At 36.2% G+C, this 18,764-nt stretch overlaps 1 protein-coding gene across 2 annotated transcripts; it reads right to left on the minus strand.

The window, feature by feature from the left end:
- Positions 1–11,267: 11,267 nt before the first annotated feature.
- Positions 11,268–15,870, minus strand: LOC118035072 (disease resistance protein Roq1-like). 2 transcript variants are annotated; one of them, XM_073412482.1, is made up of 6 exons: positions 15,749–15,870; positions 14,879–15,409; positions 13,469–14,546; positions 12,963–13,361; positions 12,105–12,869; positions 11,268–12,015 (listed from the first exon to the last, which is right to left on the minus strand). In XM_073412482.1, the coding sequence occupies exons 2-6, from the start codon at positions 15,373–15,375 to the stop codon at positions 11,320–11,322; spliced, it is 3,435 nt and encodes a 1,144-aa protein (XP_073268583.1). In that variant the 5' UTR covers positions 15,376–15,409; positions 15,749–15,870; the 3' UTR covers positions 11,268–11,319. The 2 variants fall into 2 exon arrangements, with proteins under 2 accessions (XP_073268583.1, XP_073268582.1); XM_073412481.1 differs by lacking the exon at positions 15,749–15,870 and adding an exon at positions 15,504–15,739.
- Between the last annotated feature and the right edge of the window lie 2,894 nt (positions 15,871–18,764).

Below are 18,764 nucleotides of genomic sequence, written 5' to 3' on the forward strand. Positions count from 1 at the left end.
TTCAAGATCGATAGCAACAGCAATTAGCTGAAAGTATTTATATATCATTATCCTACTTTTTCTTTATAACAGCAATCACTCCCCCAGACCCTTTCAGAGAAATATCTGTACATATTTTAACCGCACTTGCTACCACGCATTTAGAAGCACAGATGGAGCAGGAAAGGAAAGTCATTAAGGATCCCATCTGGCTATGTAAGCCTTAATTATTTAGAAAGCACACATCTTGTAATCCTTACAAAGCCCACGGGGGTGAATTTTGTTAGTTTTATAATTTTTTGAGTGGCATAATATGATGAGATGATGAACATGTAGTCACTAACAGTGGTTTAATCTAAGCGATTATCAACAAAGAAAACAAGACAGCAGCTGGATTGGAACCAAAGTAAACAAGAGATAAGAAAGAGAGAGTACCTGCAAGTTTCCCTTCCCTTCTCTCTTCAGTTGTGGCTGCTGTTCTGTATCAGTAATCTAAGCGGTTCTGCTCCACAATTTTAAGACAACTCTTCAAGTCTATGTGGCACAATATTATAAATAAAATATTTTATTATATAGGAATGCGAGGTATAATTACCAAAAGGGACATTAGACACCCGCATCATCCAACTCATCCACTCTTGCTGTGCGCCTGCTCTGGTCGTATCTCTATCCTCTCGCATCCAAAACCAGCATCAACACCACCCACCAATAAGAAAAAGGCACGCCGCACGTGGAGGATCATGACTCTGAATCAGCTACTGGGTCGGCTACCGAGTGGTGTTCCGTTTTGAGCCATTGAGTATTGCTGTGGAGTGGAGGGACATTGAAGCTGCACAATGTTTGGTGTCTTAGGCTATAAAGTGTGGGCTTAAGGAATCAGGGATTACAAGTGCTGATGGCAAGAGGGCTATTGAGTGGGGTTTTTATAAGAATGGAGGTTCCATGGAGTGATAGTAATAGGATTCTGTTGTCAAAAGCGTGTGTGAGGTTTCCCGTTGACTTGGCTCGTCAGAAAATTGGAAGAGAACTCGAGCGTTTTTTAGTTGTTTAAGAGAAAACAGCAAATGGGCTCGTCAGATAAAAAAATTACTAATTAAATTTTATCATGTGTTATTTTTATTTTATTTTTTATATAAAAAAATGAAATAAAATAGATAAAATAACATGAAAATTGGAAGGTTAACTTATATTTAATATGTCTTATTATAAATGCAAATTAATAAAATAATATCATATTACATTTTTGAATATGAAACCCTTATAAATACTTAAAAAATAAAAGATCTCATGCTATTTCATGATAAGCTTTTCAAGAAAAAAGAAAAAACTATTTCAAAAGCTTTCCAGTTTTTTTGATTTTACGGTTAAAATCTAAAAAAGCAAACCTCTACTTAATGAAAACCTAAAATAATACAGGTTCTAGACCCTTCTTTTGCAAAATTCCAAAAAGTGAAATTGCGAGCCCTGCGTTTACCATGGAAAGCACAATTATAATTTCTAGTTAAGTTAATGATTTGAGTATCGTTTTTTTTTATAAATATAATCATACTCTGGATATATATATATATATATATATATATATTTGCATAAAAAAGGTGGATTTACAAGTGTAGTAGCTCAGGTCACCAATATAATAAAACTTAATACGATTAACTTGGAGCTCAATTTGAATCTATGTTCCCCAAAAAGATCTACGGCTTGAACATCTTCTTTGTTAAAGAAAAAGAAAAAAAACTTAAAAAATTCTACTGAACAGTGAATGCGCTAGCCAAAAGCATTTTGGTCAGAGTTTTAAAACCCGACCCGGCCCGGTGGGTCGACCCGGGACCCGGCCGACCCGGGCATGGGACCGGTCCGGGTGAAGGCCAAAACCCGTTTGGGAATTGGCCCGGCCAGACCCGGTCGACCCGGTGGGTCGACCCGGGACCCGGTTGACCCGGTCAACATCTAGCCCCAAACCCGTTGACTTTTATTTTTTTTTGTTTTTTTTTTTGCTAAAACGACGTCGTTTTGATTTTTTAAAAAAAAAATTAAAATTTTTTTTTGACCCGGCGACCCGGCCGAGACCCGGTGACCCGGTCAAAACCCGGAACCCGGGTCGACCACCGGGCCGGGTCTTAAAACTATGATTTTGGTAGTGATTAGCAGTTGGCTGTTTAAAACCTTACCTTACTAGATATTTCTACAGAAAATACTTATTTTAAATCAATTGTGACAGGCAATATATAGTTAAATATCATACCTCCTCCCTTTCCCATGGAAAATACATAAGAACTTTCAAGGCTTCTAATAATAGTCTTCAAGATAATAATTTTCAATCTTATCTTCAAGGACTTGGGACATTTCGAGCAGGTGTAGGATGACACTGCCTCATAGTCTTTTTTTAATCTCAATTTATATATTTTAGCCGAAAAAGATGTACAAACAAATGTGCTAACGACTACATGTTTGTTTGTAGTAAGAAGTTATTTTTTTAAAAAAAAAATATTAAAATAATATTTTTTAAAAAATTCATTTTTAATATTATCAAAACAATTGAAAAAATATTAAAAATTAATTTTTAACATTGATTTTTTTATAATTATGAATATGTATACTAGTTTATATGTATTTTTAATTAATTTTTTTAAAATTATTAAAGTTAATAATTATATATATTTTATGTTCTTGATATTTAAAAACTATCATTTCTTGGAGTAAATTCAAAAGTTTATAATTGGATATTAATCTGGGTTCGTCCAATGATTGATTCAGCCGTCTAATTTGACTTAATTCCATAAACTTACAAATAGCTAACCACCACCAACACCACCACCCACTTCCGGCAGAAAGGCATAATAATAAACTCCTTGGCGTAAATTGCATGGCATCATATCTCTCCGGTCAACTCATGCATCACAATGAGAGGCCAATATTTGTGCACAAGCATTATGCAAAACGAGCAAATTAATTTTTTTATGAAACCAATTATATTAATTGGAGGGGTTAATCGATTAATTATTATATTTTGCAACAATTCTACAATCGAGCTCCCAAACGAAGCCCCGCGATTTATTTTTTTTAAAAGTTATTTTTTGTATTTAGGATAAGTTTTTGAGATTGTTTTTTTAAAGTAGTTTTTTTAGAAAATATATTAAAATAATATTTATTTTTTTTATTTTTTAAAAAATTATTTTTGATATTAACACATCAAAACAATATAAAAATACTAAAATAACCCCTTAATTTAAAACAAAAACAATTTAAAATTTAATAAAAATATAATTTAACCCCAACCCCAAACAGTGACTTGTAGTGTTAAACACTTCCGTGGAAAAAATAAATTGTAGTGGTATTATCACTTATCGTCTAAATGCTTAACTACAAACCTGAAAAAATTAAGAGTTCAGAACCAGCATTCTAGTATTATGTTATGTGTAGTTTCATCAAGAAATACAACTTACCCATCTCCTAAAACCATTCCTCCTAAATCTGCAACTTCCTTCAAAGCAATCCTCCACCCATTCACTTGCTCCATCTCCTTCTTGAAGCGCTTTTCATGATCCACAAATGCTGCAGCAAAGCTCCCTGTTTGATTTCTGACTTCAGACGGATCCACATCATAGAAGACCGGCAAAGTTATGCAGTCAGTATTCCTCTTACGTTCCATGATCATTACAAGTTCATCCAGGCACCACCGTTCCAAAGCATATGTTTTGGAGAACATGATTATTGATATTTTTGCGGGTGTCTTCACCCACTACAAGATTTAACAGTTTTACCGACGGAATTTTTCTGTCGGCGTAAGACACATATTCCATCGGTAATTAATTTACCGACTAAATCACCGACGGATAATTTTCGTCGGTGAATCTCTCGTCGGTAATTTTTTGTCCGTCGGTAATTCCGTCGGTAATAATATTACCGACGGATTTTACTGGCGGAACAAGACGCGTCGGTAAATTTTTTTTTATTACCGATGGATTTACCAACGGATTTACCGACGGAAATTTCCGTCGGTAATTATTTAAAAACATTTAAAAAAAAATCATTTTTATAAAATTATAAAATAATTAAATTAACATAAATCAACATTGTATAATATATACTCAAAATGCTTGGAAGAAAGAATAAGAAAATCAACTCAAACAAATTTTGTAAACAAATAAATAAAACAAAAAATTAATTCAACTAAAAAATTCATATGAAAAAAATGAAGTTGCAATTGCTAAAAAATTTAAAAATCCTATAAATAAATCAACTAAAAATTGATCTCATATGAAAAAAAAAACTCACAACAACATTTATACAATTATTAAGAAAAAAATCAATTAAAATTAAATAAAAAACAAATATAGTGAAAAATCATGAAAAAATAAGAAAAAAGAAAGATCTTACCTTAATATACTTGCAAGTGAAGCTAAGGAAAAAAAAAAATTCATGAAGCATATTAATTAAAGAAAACTAAGAGGATAAAAGAAGAAAGAAGAAGAAGGAAGAAGAAGACATACCCGAGCATGGAGGAAAAGAGAAGGAGATGAGGAGAGAAAAGAAGAGAAAGAAATAGATATTGATGTTTTTACATATAGTGAAGAAGAAGAAGTAGAAGTAGTAGAAGAAAAGAAGAAAGAAGAAGAAAATAGAAGAAGAAGAAGAAGAAGAAGAAGAAGAAGAAGAAGAAATGAGTCTGTCTCTTGTGAAATAAGCGGATTCAGTTTTTTTATTGGGACGCGTTACCGACGGATTTACCGACGGATAATTGAATATTAATATTTTTTAATTATTCCGTCGGTAATATTTAATTTAAATTTTCAATTTCGTAAAAAGTTTTCAGAAACCGCCAAAAATTACCGATGATTTTTCAATCCGTCGGTGATTCCGTCTGTAATATTTAAATGAAAATTTTAAATTAATTGAATTTTTTCAAAAAACCGCCAAAACACGCCGATGAATTTTCAATCCGTCGGTGATTTTGTCCGTAAAGTAAAACAATTAACAGTGCAATTGGAAGATAAACAGTTCTAGAGCTCTCTGTAAAATACCGATGGAAAAATTCCATCGGTAATTCCCTTTGTAATTGACATGATGAACACTGTTCACAGTTTACCAACGGATTTCCCGACGGATTTACCGACGGAATTATCAACGGAATTTTTCCGTCGGTAATTCCGTTGGTAAAAAATGACACGTCATCTTTTTTTTTTTGCTTTGCTTTATTTTTTTTCCCACGGTAATTCCCTCGGTATATACCGAGGGAATCTTTCCGTCGGTAAAATCCCTCGGAAATTTACCGACGGAAATATTCCCTCGGTATTTCCGTTTGTATTTATTGATTTTCTGGTAGTGACCTCTAAAACTCAAGAACACTTGATAATTACAGCTAGAGAACCGTGAAAATGAGGATTCTTGATATTTCCCAGAAGCCATTTCGAGACTAGCAAAGAAAAAAAGTTGCAGGATGAATGTCGATAATTCAAGATCGATAGCACATCAATTAGCTGAAGTATTTATCTATCATTATCCTACTTTTTTGTCAGCCAGCAACACGTAACATAGCAGTGCTGGTCTTCAGGGTAACATAGCAGTGCTGGTCTTCAGGAATCATGTATAGATAGGATTCTGTGCTAGTCTTCAGGAATATAAATGCTGTTAGGATTCCAGTATTTTGAAATTCAAATTGATCCTCTGTTATCAGGTTGTTAGGAGAGTTTATCATGTTCATTCTTCATGGCTGTATATATACATCGTCCATTGAGTTAATAAAGATAAGTTTCCAAAGCATATTAACTCTTTATATGGTATCAGAGCGTCTTTAAATTTTTTTTTCTTTCCCATTCTACTCATCATGACTGATTCCAACCACACTAGCCAATATCACAGCAGCCTACCCAACCTGGTGACCATTAATGTCACGGCACAGGCTCCCCTCAAGCTCACTAGCTCCAATTACTTGTCCTGGAAATTGCAATTCCAAACACTTTTTATAGGTTATGATCTTCAAGGTTTTGTTGATGGAACCAATCCCTGTCCACCACAATTTATCAACAATGACACCTCAAATACTCTTAATCCTGCCTATCATGCATGGATACGTCAGGATCAACTTCTCCTAAATGCTCTCATTGGTGCTCTTCACCACTCAATCATTCCTTTTATTGCTTGTGCAAAAACATCACAACAAGCTTGGAACATCTTAGCTTCAACATATGCAACCCCGTCCAGAGGCCGCATCAAGCAAGTTAAAGCAACCTTCAAAGCTCTTACAAAGGGCTCTCTATCCATTTCTGACTTCATTCACTCTGTTAAAGCCCGAGCAGATGAATTAGCAATGTTGGGAGCACCCATCGATGGTGAAGATATCACAGACAAAATTTTGGAAGAATTGGGAGATGAATACAAAGAACTTGTACGTGTTGTACAAGCCAGAGACACATCCATTACCTTTGATGAACTTCATGAAAAACTACTCATGTTTGAAGCTTCTCTCAATTCACCACCAAAAGTCTCTTCCCAGTTTACTCCTACAGCCAATGCAGCATTTAATCGATCTGGATATCGATCACAGAACCATTTTGGTCGATACACTCCTCCTCCCTCACAGCAATGGACCGCCCCATCTCACAATTCTTCTAGACAACAAGGACACTTACACAATCAAGCACCTCAATATTCCCCACGACCTGGTCCTCGCCCTTACCTGGGATATTGCCAGGTCTGTGGCCTTCAAGGGCACACGGCGAAAAGATGCCCCTCATTCAAGTTTATACCCCAAAAAGCAGTTCATTCCAACAGTAGCACCAGTACCACCTCTTGGCAGCCACAGGTTCATCTTGCAGCCAGCACTGCAACAAACCATCCTGTAACCAATTCAACCAGCACTTCTTCATGGTTGCTGGATAGTGGTGCTTCTCACCATATCACCGCTGATCTGAACAATCTGTCTCTCCACACTCCATATACTGGTGGAGATGATGTCATGATAGGAGATGGTACAGGCTTGCACATTACCCATACCGGTTCCTCCACTCTACTTTCAGGCTCTTCTGTTTTTAATCTCAGGAACATTCTTTGTGTTCCTGACATTAAAAAAAAATCTTCTATCCATTTATCAATTTTGTGTAACCAATAATATCTCTATTGAATTCTTACCTTGGTGTTTTCTTGTGAAGGATCTGCTAACGGGAGTGGTTCGCGCTCAGGGTGAGAGCAAAGGTGGCGTTTATGAATGGCCGGAGTTCATTCCAATGTCCCCCTCTCCAACTGCATTTTCTATTTCAAAAACTGCACCCATCAATTGGCATTTTCGTTTAGGTCACCCATCATTGCCTATTCTTAATGTTATTCTTTCTAAAAACAATCTACATGCTAGTTCAATGACCAAACAGCTTTCCTGCAATGCCTGTCAGTGTAACAAGAGTCACAAACTTCCATTCTCAGCTTCCACTTTAGAATCTCATGCTCCTCTTGAAATAATTTTCTCTGATGTATGGACTGCGCCTATACACTCAATTGATGGCTTCAAATATTATATTATCTTTGTGGATCATTTTACACGGTATACATGGTTTTATCCTTTGCAACGCAAATCTGATGTCAAGTCTACTTTCATTCGCTTTAAAGCCATTGTTGAAAATTATTTCAAGAATAAAATCGTCACCTTCTATTCCGATAATGGCGGTGAATTTACAGCTCTCAAAGATTTTTTTCAAATACATGGTATTTCTCATCATACTTCTCCACCACACACACCTGAACATAATGGTATCTCTGAACGAAAACACAGACACGTAGTTGAAACTAGTCTTTCACTTCTAACTCATGCTTCATTACCTAAAAATTTTTGGTCTTTCGCATTTTCCACTGCAATTTATTTAATAAATCGGATGCCATCACCTTCTTTAAACTATTTTTCTCCTTTTGAACTTATCTTCAAAAAATCTCCAAACTATGCTAAACTGCGAATTTTCGGATGCTTGTGCTATCCATGGCTACGTCCATATTCTGCTCATAAACTTGATATCCGGTCCACACCATGCGTATTTCTTGGATACTCCTTATCTCAAAGTGCCTACATTTGTTTTGATCCCCGGTTTTCAAAAACTTTTTCTTCCCGTCATGTTCGGTTTGATGAGACCACCTTTCCATATCCTAATTTGCTACAATCACCATATGTGTCCACCTCTTCCTCTCTTCATGCAGGAATACCATCTATTCTTTCTATTGTGACACCTGCATCTCAATCTTCTTCATTCACGCCACCTGCAGTTCCACCTTCTGCCGCACGCCCTGTCAGCAGCTCCATTACAACATCAGCCAGCAGCCCTCCCACCATACAAACGACACAACCTTCCACTATACTGCCCATCTTACCGTCCTCAATAATCCAACATCCACCCCCAGCTCAACCTATTATTCCTTCTCATCCCATGACAACCAGATCCAAAAACAATATCCATAAACCTATCAGCAAACTCACCTTCCTGTCCCATCTTCCCTCATCTGATCTTCAAGAGCCCACCTCTGTTGCCACAGCTTTAAAAGATGTCAAATGGCGTCATGCCATGCAGGATGAGTTTAATGCTCTCATCCAAAATCACACATGGGATTTGGTTTCTCCTCACTGTGCCTCTAACTTAGTTGGTTGTAAATGGATTTTCAGGGTCAAGCGAGATTCAAATGGCAGTATCTCTCGTTATAAAGCACGCTTGGTGGCCAAAGGCTTTCACCAGCGACCAGGGCTCGACTATACCGAAACCTTCAGTCCGGTTGTCAAGCCGACCACAGTGCGTCTTGTTTTGTCCATTGCAGTCAGTAGTGGATGGAAGTTGCGACAGTTGGATGTCAACAACGCTTTTCTGCAGGGACACCTGCAGGAGGATGTATACATGGTTCAACCTCCTGCGTTTGTAGACAAAGAACACCCAAATTTTGTCTGCAAACTGCGAAAAGCTATTTATGGTCTAAAGCAAGCACCACGTGCATGGTACCATGAACTTCGCTCCTTTCTGATTGCTAGCGGCTTCACAAATTCAGTGAATGATACGTCCCTGTTCATTCTTAAACATCCTGGACATCTTCTATATTTATTGGTTTATGTCGATGATATTATCATCACAGGTGATGATGAGCATGCAGTCGATCAACTTGTTCAAAATTTAGCCAAGCGATTCTCCCTCAAAGATCTTGGCTCTTTGACTTATTTCCTTGGTGTTGAAATCCAATCACATCCTCGCGGGTTGGTTCTTTCTCAGCACAGATATGTTCAGGATCTCCTGCATCGTACCAACATGAGCAACTCAAGGCCTGTAACTACTCCACTGCCACCGGGTCCTCCTCCAGCTCTCGCACTGGGTAAATTGCTCCTTGATCCCTCAGAATATCGTGCCACAGTTGGCAGTCTCCAATATCTGTCCCTCACCCGACCAGATGTCTCTTTTGCTGTGAACAAATTGTCACAGTTCATGCACAAACCGACTGATGAACATTGGAGACTTGTCAAACGCCTCCTGCGTTATCTTTCAGGCACCAGTAACGTAGGCCTTCTTCTGCATCAGCAATCCCCTGCTCACTTGCATGCGTTTTCAGATGCCGATTGAGGGGGAAACAAGGATGACTTCTCCTGCACTAGTGCCTACATTCTATACCTTGGTCAGAATCCTGTCTCATGGTCATCCAAGAAACAACAAACCATTGCTAGATCATCAACGGAGGCGGAATATCGTTCAGTAGCTGACACTGCTTCAGAAATCAGCTGGGTATGTTCATTATTAAATGAACTTCAATATTCAATTAAACAAGTGCCTGTGATTTATTGTGATAATATTGGTGCAACACAACTTAGTTCAAATCCAGTCTTTCATTCAAGGATGAAACATGTCTCCATTGATTTCCATTTTATCCGTGAAAGAGTTCAGTCTGGAGTTCTTAGAGTTTGTCATGTATCCTCTGATGATCAACTTGCAGATGCACTAACAAAATCTCTTCCTCGCTATCGGTTTGAGTTACTCAAGGACAAGATTGGACTTACTCAAGGTCGTCCATCTTGAGGAGGGATGTCAGCCAGCAACACGTAACATAGCAGTGCTGGTCTTCAGGGTAACATAGCAGTGCTGGTCTTCAGGAATCATGTATAGATAGGATTCTGTGCTAGTCTTCAGGAATATAAATGCTGTTAGGATTCCAGTATTTTGAAATTCAAATTGATCCTCTGTTATCAGGTTGTTAGGAGAGTTTATCATGTTCATTCTTCATGGCTGTATATATACATCGTCCATTGAGTTAATAAAGATAAGTTTCCAAAGCATATTAACTCTTTATACTTTTTCTTTATAACAGCAATCAACTCCCACAGACCCTTTCAGAGAAATATCTGTACATATGTTATACGCACTTGCTACCACACATTTAGAAGCACAGATGGAGCAAGAAAGGAAAGTCATTAAGGATCCCCATCTGGCTATGTAAGCCTTAATTATTTAGAAAGCACACATCTTGTAATCCTTACAAAGCCCACGGAGGTGAATTTGTTAGTTTATAATTTTTTGAGTGGCATGATAAGATGAGATGATGAACAAGTAGTCAGTAACGGTGGTTTAATCTAAGTGATCATCAACAAAGAAAACAAGACAACAGCTGGAACCAAAGTAAACAGGAGATAAGAAAGAGAGAGTACCAGCAAGTTTCTCTTTCCCTTCTCTCCAAGAGAAATTGCCATAATTGAGGAGGTTAGCATGTAAAGCACAATAATAATTTCTAAACATACGAGAAGCTATTTCTACTTTGGCCGCGTGTGCATCATCGCTACTGTTGTGGGCATTGATAACTTCATCTTTTGATTGGATAAAATCATCATCCTTTCCTTCCTCTTCATGCAACCATTGTACACCAATCGTCTTTATTTTCATCAAATTTTAATTAAAAAGAAATATATTCAAAGTATAAAATCCTCTTAACTATATTTTGAAGACAAACCAACTTATTTTTAAATGTAAGTAAACTTATCTCAATGGGGGTATTTGTAGAAATAAAAAATTTCTTACTAATCCAATTTTACCGTGTTATTTTAATTATATTTTTACATAAAAAGATGAAATAAAATTAAAAAATAACATGAAAAATAAATAGACATTATATATATATATGACCAATAAAGGGTTGATATGTAAGATGGGATATTTAATATATTTTTATTATAAATACAAGATCTTATAAATAAAATTTAATAATAAAATAATATCATATAACATTAAAAAAGTATAAAAACCCTTACAAACTTTTTAAAATAAAAAGTCTCACCCTACACACATAAAGGAGAAAGATTCCTGAATATACAAAACTATCTTCAATACTTGTTCATTTAGTCTAAAAAAACAAACCTCTCCGTAATGAAGCCAAAAGTAATACAAGTTCTAGACCTTTCTTTGCAAAATACCACAAAGCGATATTGCGAGCACTGTATTTACTGTATTTACCATGGAAAGCACAATAATAATTTCTAAAAATACGAGAAGCTATTTCTACTTTGGCTACGTGTGCTGCATCATCATCATCTTCATCGCTACAGTTGTGGGCATTGATAACTTCATCCTTTGATTGGATAAAATCATCATCCTTTCCTTCCTCTTGATGCAACCATCGTATACCAATCGTCCTTACTTGAATACATGGATCATGTGGACGCACTGAAATACTCACATCATCACCATTATCAAATGTAGGATCGTTGACCCTTAATTTGAAGTGGCTTAGCGATTGGGATTCAGTGCTTGACGACGCCATGACAAAGGCTTGACGACGCAAGGATCGACCACTGGTATTGTTTATGATTTCAAGATCAACGTAACTATAGTAACGGTACCCAGATGTCACGCTATACCTCGCAAACAGATTAAAGCCGCATATCCGAGGCGCAGGAGGTAAGGATATTTTAAATGAAAAGTTATCTACAAACTCATTCTGAATTAGCCATTTATCCTCTTCTTCCTCCTCATACAACCCCCTTAACATCTCATCTTCATCAAATACATATACGTAGAGTTTGTCATCATCAAGTATTATCTGTACCACCAAAACAATGTCTATAAAATGAGCAAAAGAAAAATATTCAAATGTAGATTTCAAAGACAATAAAATGGGCGAGGGAGGACCTGAAATCCGGATGGCTGTATTTGAGCATTAACAACCGTTTCTATTATTCTGAACATGTGAGAGTCAAACTTTTGGATTAATTGTTGCTTTATCATATCTTGGAAATCGACCAAGTGATCACAACCTTCTGCTATAGTCAAAAGCTTTGGATTTGCAAGTCTTTGCAGTGAAAAGCAAAAGGACACATCTAACCAACCCAAATGGGATGGAAGCTCTGGGAGTGCCTCAAGCATTTTGCAATTTCTTAAACATAGGCGATCGAGCATACCAAGATCCTTGATGCTTTCTGGAAGAAAACGAATTGGAGTTCCACTTAAATCTAGACTCTTCAAGGAGCGTGGCAGTGAAAACGAGGTAAATCTCAACATTTTCCTCGCTGAAAACCTATAGGAAAAGAATAGCTTCAATGGAAGAGATGTAATGTACAATGCACTTGCAACAATTCCATCACTTTGAAGCAAGTTGCGCCCCTGATGATGCTCTAACTTCATATTCAAGATGTCCAGATTTGAGCAACCATCTAGAACCAGCTCTTGAAGTGAAATCAATCTACTCATTTCTTCTGGAAGCTCCATAAGACTTGTACAATTTCTTATATTTAAGATCAACAGTCTTTGTAAATCACCAATAGAATTGTGAATTTGAACCAAACGGATGCAGTCTTCAAGTATTAGCTTTTCAAGGGTTGGGAGACCCGAGAAGTCAGGGGTTCTAATGAGATCACGAGAGTGACGGAGATCAAGAACTTTCAATTTTGGAAGAAACTGTGACAATACATGAATTTAGTTGTTATCAATTGAAAACGAGAGAGATAGCTATAGAAACTGTGACAATACATGAATTTAGTTTATACATACCAGTTTGCCTTTCCAGGCATCAACTAGACAACTTCTGGATAGATCAAGAACTACAAGCTTCTCCAAGCATACGTGATTTGGTATGGATCTCCAAGACAATCCATGCCAACATAACCATATCAAATTCTTGGGAAAGTGCTCAAAACTTCCATGAAAATTAGTGTAGTTTAGTTGGAGAAATTTTACATCTGGCATCTTTCTAAAAGCATTCGCGTTGAGGATGGGAAACAAACTTGTTTGGCCTGTTTGTAATTTTCTCCCATCGACAAAATCAGAAAGCCATTGTTGAAAGAAGTTAAGCCTGCTGAGAACCATTGAATCGGTACAGACATCTTCTGCATAATTATCTTCCATTAATGCATGCATATCAATGGTAAGGCCACGCAAATTTTCAGCATCCTGCATAATAATATTAAAAGTACATGAGAAAGGAAAGTAAAGGAATGAATATGTCGAGGCACCACAAACCATTTAAGCAGACAAAAAAAAAAAATTGAGCTACTTACAGTAGTTCCTTTCAAAACTGTAAAAGCATCCCCGTGACGCCATATTCTTTTACATTTGAGTGATTCTTGACGAGCAATTTCCCTACCCATATCTCTTACTAGTTGATGCATCCACAACCTTTGATCACTGTTGATTTCAACAAGACATCTATCGATGAGATTGTCAATCCCAAATCTTGCACCTTTATTGAGCCCATCCAGTATTTTAACTGCATCATCATCATCCATTCCATTAAAGAAACAAGCAATATCAAGGAATAAACCCTTCTGGTAATCATCATTAAGAGAGTCGTAACTTATTTGAAGAACCTTTTGAACTTCACAATTTGGAATCACTTCCATTTGTTGTAATGCGCTTTCCCATATTTCACTTCCTTTTCCGGACAATGAAGAGCCAATAACTCCAAGAGCTAATGGAAGTCCATTACAATGATGTACTATTTTCCAAGAGTCTTCTACAAAACCATCAACAGGGTCAGCTCTTCCAAAGGCATTCCAACTGAAAAGCTCAAGCGATTTTTTGTTATCCAAAGGTTCGACTTTGCACTCGAACCACTCAATATCATTAGCTGAAAACAAACCTTTATTTCTGGTTGTAACAATGATTTTACTTCCTTTACAAAGCCAATTTTGCATGCCAATGATTTTATTGAATTGGTCCCTTTTGTCCACATCATCTAGAACAATAAGAGTTCTTCTGCAACATAATGCATCCTTAATCTTCAGAATTCCTTCATCTTCATCATTTATCTCATCAACAGTCTTTTTTAGGAAGTCGGAAAGAAGTTGCCTCTGTAGGCAAACTATATGCTTTGATCTAAAATTTGACAGGAAGCTCTTTCCTTCAAATTTATAAAAGTTCTGGTTAAAAACACTCTTAGCTATGGCTGTCTTTCCAACTCCACCAATTCCATAGAGTAAAGCAATGGCAGCACCATGGGATCCATCTTGCAACCATGAGTTGATATCTTGTACCAGAGGATCTCTTCCAATGAAATGAAGGGGGACATGAAATATTTTTGGATCCAAATGCTTTGAGACATTCTCCACAATAGATTGGACAAATTGTGCCTCGTAACTACATCAAAACGTAAAGTACGATGTATGATAATTGCTAGTCTCTCTATAAAGGATAAAAATAGACAACATTTAGCTAAGAAATTAAAGCAGGTTGCATGTCAATGATTGATAGTTAAATTTGTAGGTGCGTTATCACCACCTACTAAAACCAAATCATGTTTGGAAAAAAAAAAAACAAACAAAAAAAAGAAAGAAATTATAAGTAATTTTTTTTTCTTTTATGTTTTCTTATCGGTCTTCATTTAAATACTTAACTGAAAGAAATTAAGAGTTCACGAGCAGCACTCTAGTCTTATGCTTTGTGTAGTTTAATCAAGAGATGCAACTTACCCATCTCTTAAATCTTTTCCAGCTAAATCTGCAACTTCCTTCAAAGCAATCCTCCACCCATTCACCCGCTCCATCTCCTCCTTGAAGCGCTTTTCTTGTTCCACAAATGCTGCAGCGAAGCTCCCTGTTTGATTTCTGACTTCAGATGGATTCACATGGTAGAATACCGGCAAAACAATGGAGCCGGCAGTCCTCTTATGTTCCATGATCTTCACAAGTTCATCGAGGCACCATCTCGACCGAGCATAGTCTTTGGAGAACACGATTATCGATATTTTCGATTCTTGTATTGCCTTCTGGAGCTCCAACTCTATATTCTCTCCTCTCCGAATCTCATCATCATCTCTAAATGTGTGAAAACCCGCTTGAACCAGGGCCCAGTAGAGGTGATCGGTAAAGTTCTTGCGGGTGTCTTCACCTCTAAAACTCAAGAACACTTGATATTTACAATTAGAAAACCGAGAAGAGTAGGATTCTTGATATTTCCCAGCAGCCATTTCGAGTCTAGCAAAGATAAGACTTTACAAAGATCTGGACAAAAAAAAAGGAATTGCAGGATTAAAGTCGATAGATCAAGATCGACAGCACACCAATAAGCTGAAGTGTTCATATATTATTATCTTACTTTTTCTGTGAGACAATTTTGAAGTTATTTCCCAGCAATCAACTCCTCCATGCCCTTTCAGAAAAATACTTGTAGATATGATAAATCTCTATGCTGAACCAACAAAATCGGTTGATGAGATCATCAATAATTAGTTTCTAATAGTGAATTAATCGAAGTGATTCTCAGTTACAGCAGAGTTACATTTCACAATATAACATAATACTAAAAGAGATAAGAGAGAGAGAGAGAGAGAGAGAGAGTACCTGCAATCTTCACTTTCCCTTCGCTGATGTTCTCTCATCAGTCCATCAATTTTCTGCTTTTAAGTCAACCTCACAAGTCTCTGGGGTTTGGGTCATTTCCGCGTTAGGACCATTTTCTTTCTTCTTTTTTTTTTTATTTGCTAAAATCATTTATCACGCGTGGAGTATAATTACCAAAAGAGACATTAGAGACACTCACACAAACACAATCCCTTCCATCAACTCACACGGCTCTTCACTTCTTCTTACTTCACCCACCAGTATCATCGAGGCTCTTCTGCACCGTTTGATATTGCGTTCCAAACGGTATTTCATCAGATTTTAATTTTTTTTGATTAAAATTAAGTGTGGTTTGTATTTTTTAGATCGTTTTGATGTGTTTGTTGTCAAAAATAATTTTTAAAAAATAAAAAAAATTATTGGCATGTATTTCAGCGCACGAAAAACTAGTTGAAAAACAAACGCTACCACACTACCAAACATGCTCTTATCTTAACAATCTATTAGTTGGTCAGTGGAGTCTGAAATAAAAAACAAATTTTTTTTTTAGTGATTTTATATTTGAGTTGTGTAATTATTAATATAATAGTCATTAAAATTTTTAATTAAAAAATATATTAAAATAACTTTTTAAATAATTTTTTTAAAAAAATTATTTTTATTTCAGCATATTAAAGAAAAAATAAAAAATATTTTTTTAAAAAATATATTATTAAAACGAAAACTAAACAAACTTTTAAACACGGATATATTACATATCATACACAGAGTTCTGAGTATTTGAATCATTGGCAAAGGCAGGGATGGCATTAGGGGAAGTTGCCAATGACTTTCCTGACCTTCTTGTTCTTTAGGATTTTTCTCTCCACATATATTAAGAGCACCCATGGGTCGGGCCAATCTTACATTAATTAACTATATAATTTCTTTTACAGTGCTTCCTCTTACTTCCAGCGCAATATTCCTTTTTCTTTCTTTCTTTTATGAAATCCAACACATCAAATTATGTTAAATTAAATTTTGAACCTGGCACTTAAAGTAGCACGTATCAACATTAAGATCAAAATCAAGACAAAGTTAAAATAAAAATTTGATGTTTTTTTTTTTTTTTGTATAAAGTAAATCTGATAAAGTTACCTGCAATCCTCACTTTCCCTTCGCTGATGTTCTCTTATCGGTTCATCAATTTTCTGCTTTTAAATCAACCTTAAGTCTCTGTGCTATGGGCCATTTCCGCGTTAGGACCTTTTTTTATTTATTTAATTTGCTCAGAATTGAGAGAGAAAGGGTGGATTGTAAATTTAAGACAAGTCATCCCCACAAGTCCGCTCTCTCTATGGTATGGAATGTTTCCGCGTGAGGACTTTTTTGGTTTTATTTTGATCAAGACTTGGATGTTGAATATAATCACTAATCTATTTGATTATACAATGCACACACTAAATTTTTTGGTTCTATTAAATAGAATTATACAAGACTTGGATGTTATAATTACCAAAAGGGATATTAGACACGCACAAAACACTTAATCCCTCTCATGAACTCACACGGTTCTTCTTACTTCACCCACCAGTAAGAAAAAGGCACGTGCAGGATCAAGGCTCTTCATATCTGACTTGGAAAGTTTACTAGCCTGTAATTTTGCATCATTTGAATTGATTCTAGCTTTTTTTCTTTCTGTTGAAAAATCAAAGTGTATATATATGAAGAATTAGTCGGAAAAACAAAGTAATTGGTTAAATAGGAACGGTAGGAGGGGAAGTTGCTGATTACAGGATCATTGCCCCGAAATTTCCAATAGCTTAGCCATAACAATTCAGATTTTTCGGCCAAAAATTATATCGAAAAATTGAGGGGTAAAAAACCCAGACTCTACCCCTCGTATTGTTTCTGATTTCAAGATAAACGAAACGATAAGGATTGCATAGTACTGACATAGCAGAGAACCATGTGAATAGATCAAAGCCACATATCCGGTGCGCGGCGGGTGAGGATATTTTGAATGACAAGTACGTACTCTACAAACTCTTTCTGAAGTAGCCACTCCTGTTCTTCCTCCTCGTGAAACCACCTTAACATCTCATTTTCATCATATTCAAGGACAACATTGAATCTGTTGCCCTAAAGTTCTCTCTGTTCCATCAAAGCAAAATTTATATAATGAGCAAAGGAAAAATTTTCTAGACATACAAGAACAAAAATGTAGAGTTGAAATAAAGCAGAACTTATAAAATGAGCAACGGGGATCAAGAATTTTAAATTTTGGAAGAGACTGTGAAAACACTTGAAATCAGTTGCTGTCCATTGAAAATGAGAGAGATACATACCAGTTTGCCTTTCCAAGCAACAATTAGACTGGTTCTGGATTAGATAAAGAGCCACAAGCTTCTCCAAGCAGAAGTGCTTTGGTTTGGATCTCAAAGGGAATCCATGCCAACATAACTACACCAAATTCTTGGGAAAGTGTTCATAACTTCCGTAGAACTTGTGTAATTTAGCTGGAGAAATTTTACATTTTGCATCTTTCTAAACGCATCCGTGCTGAGGACAAGAAACAAACTTGTTTGGTCAATTTGTACTTGTTCCCCCAAGAAAAACTCAGAAAGCTACTATTGAGAGAGGAGTGTAGGAAGAAGACATTGTTGAAAGAAGTTAAGCCTGCAGCGGTTGCAGGCGAACCGTTGAATCAGTACAAACAACTTCTGTACTGATTCATGCATATACAGGGTAAGGCCACACAATTTTTCGGCATCATGCTTCCAAAATATTGAAAGTAAATGTGAAAAGAAATTAAAAGCATGAACATTTTAAGACACCTAAATACCATGCAGATAGGAAAACAAAACCAGGTACTCTGACACTTGTTTCTTTCAAAACTATAAAAGCTTCCATGTGATGCCATATTCTTTGACATTCGGGTGATTCTTGACGAGCAATTTCCCTTCCCATATCTCTTACGAGTTGATGCATTTATAACTTTTATCATTTTTTAATTTTTAACAATTTCTACAAGACA

The sequence above is a fragment of the Populus alba genome, chromosome 11, assembly GCF_005239225.2.
Source record: "Populus alba chromosome 11, ASM523922v2, whole genome shotgun sequence".
In the NCBI taxonomy this organism is placed as follows: Eukaryota; Viridiplantae; Streptophyta; class Magnoliopsida; order Malpighiales; family Salicaceae; genus Populus; species Populus alba.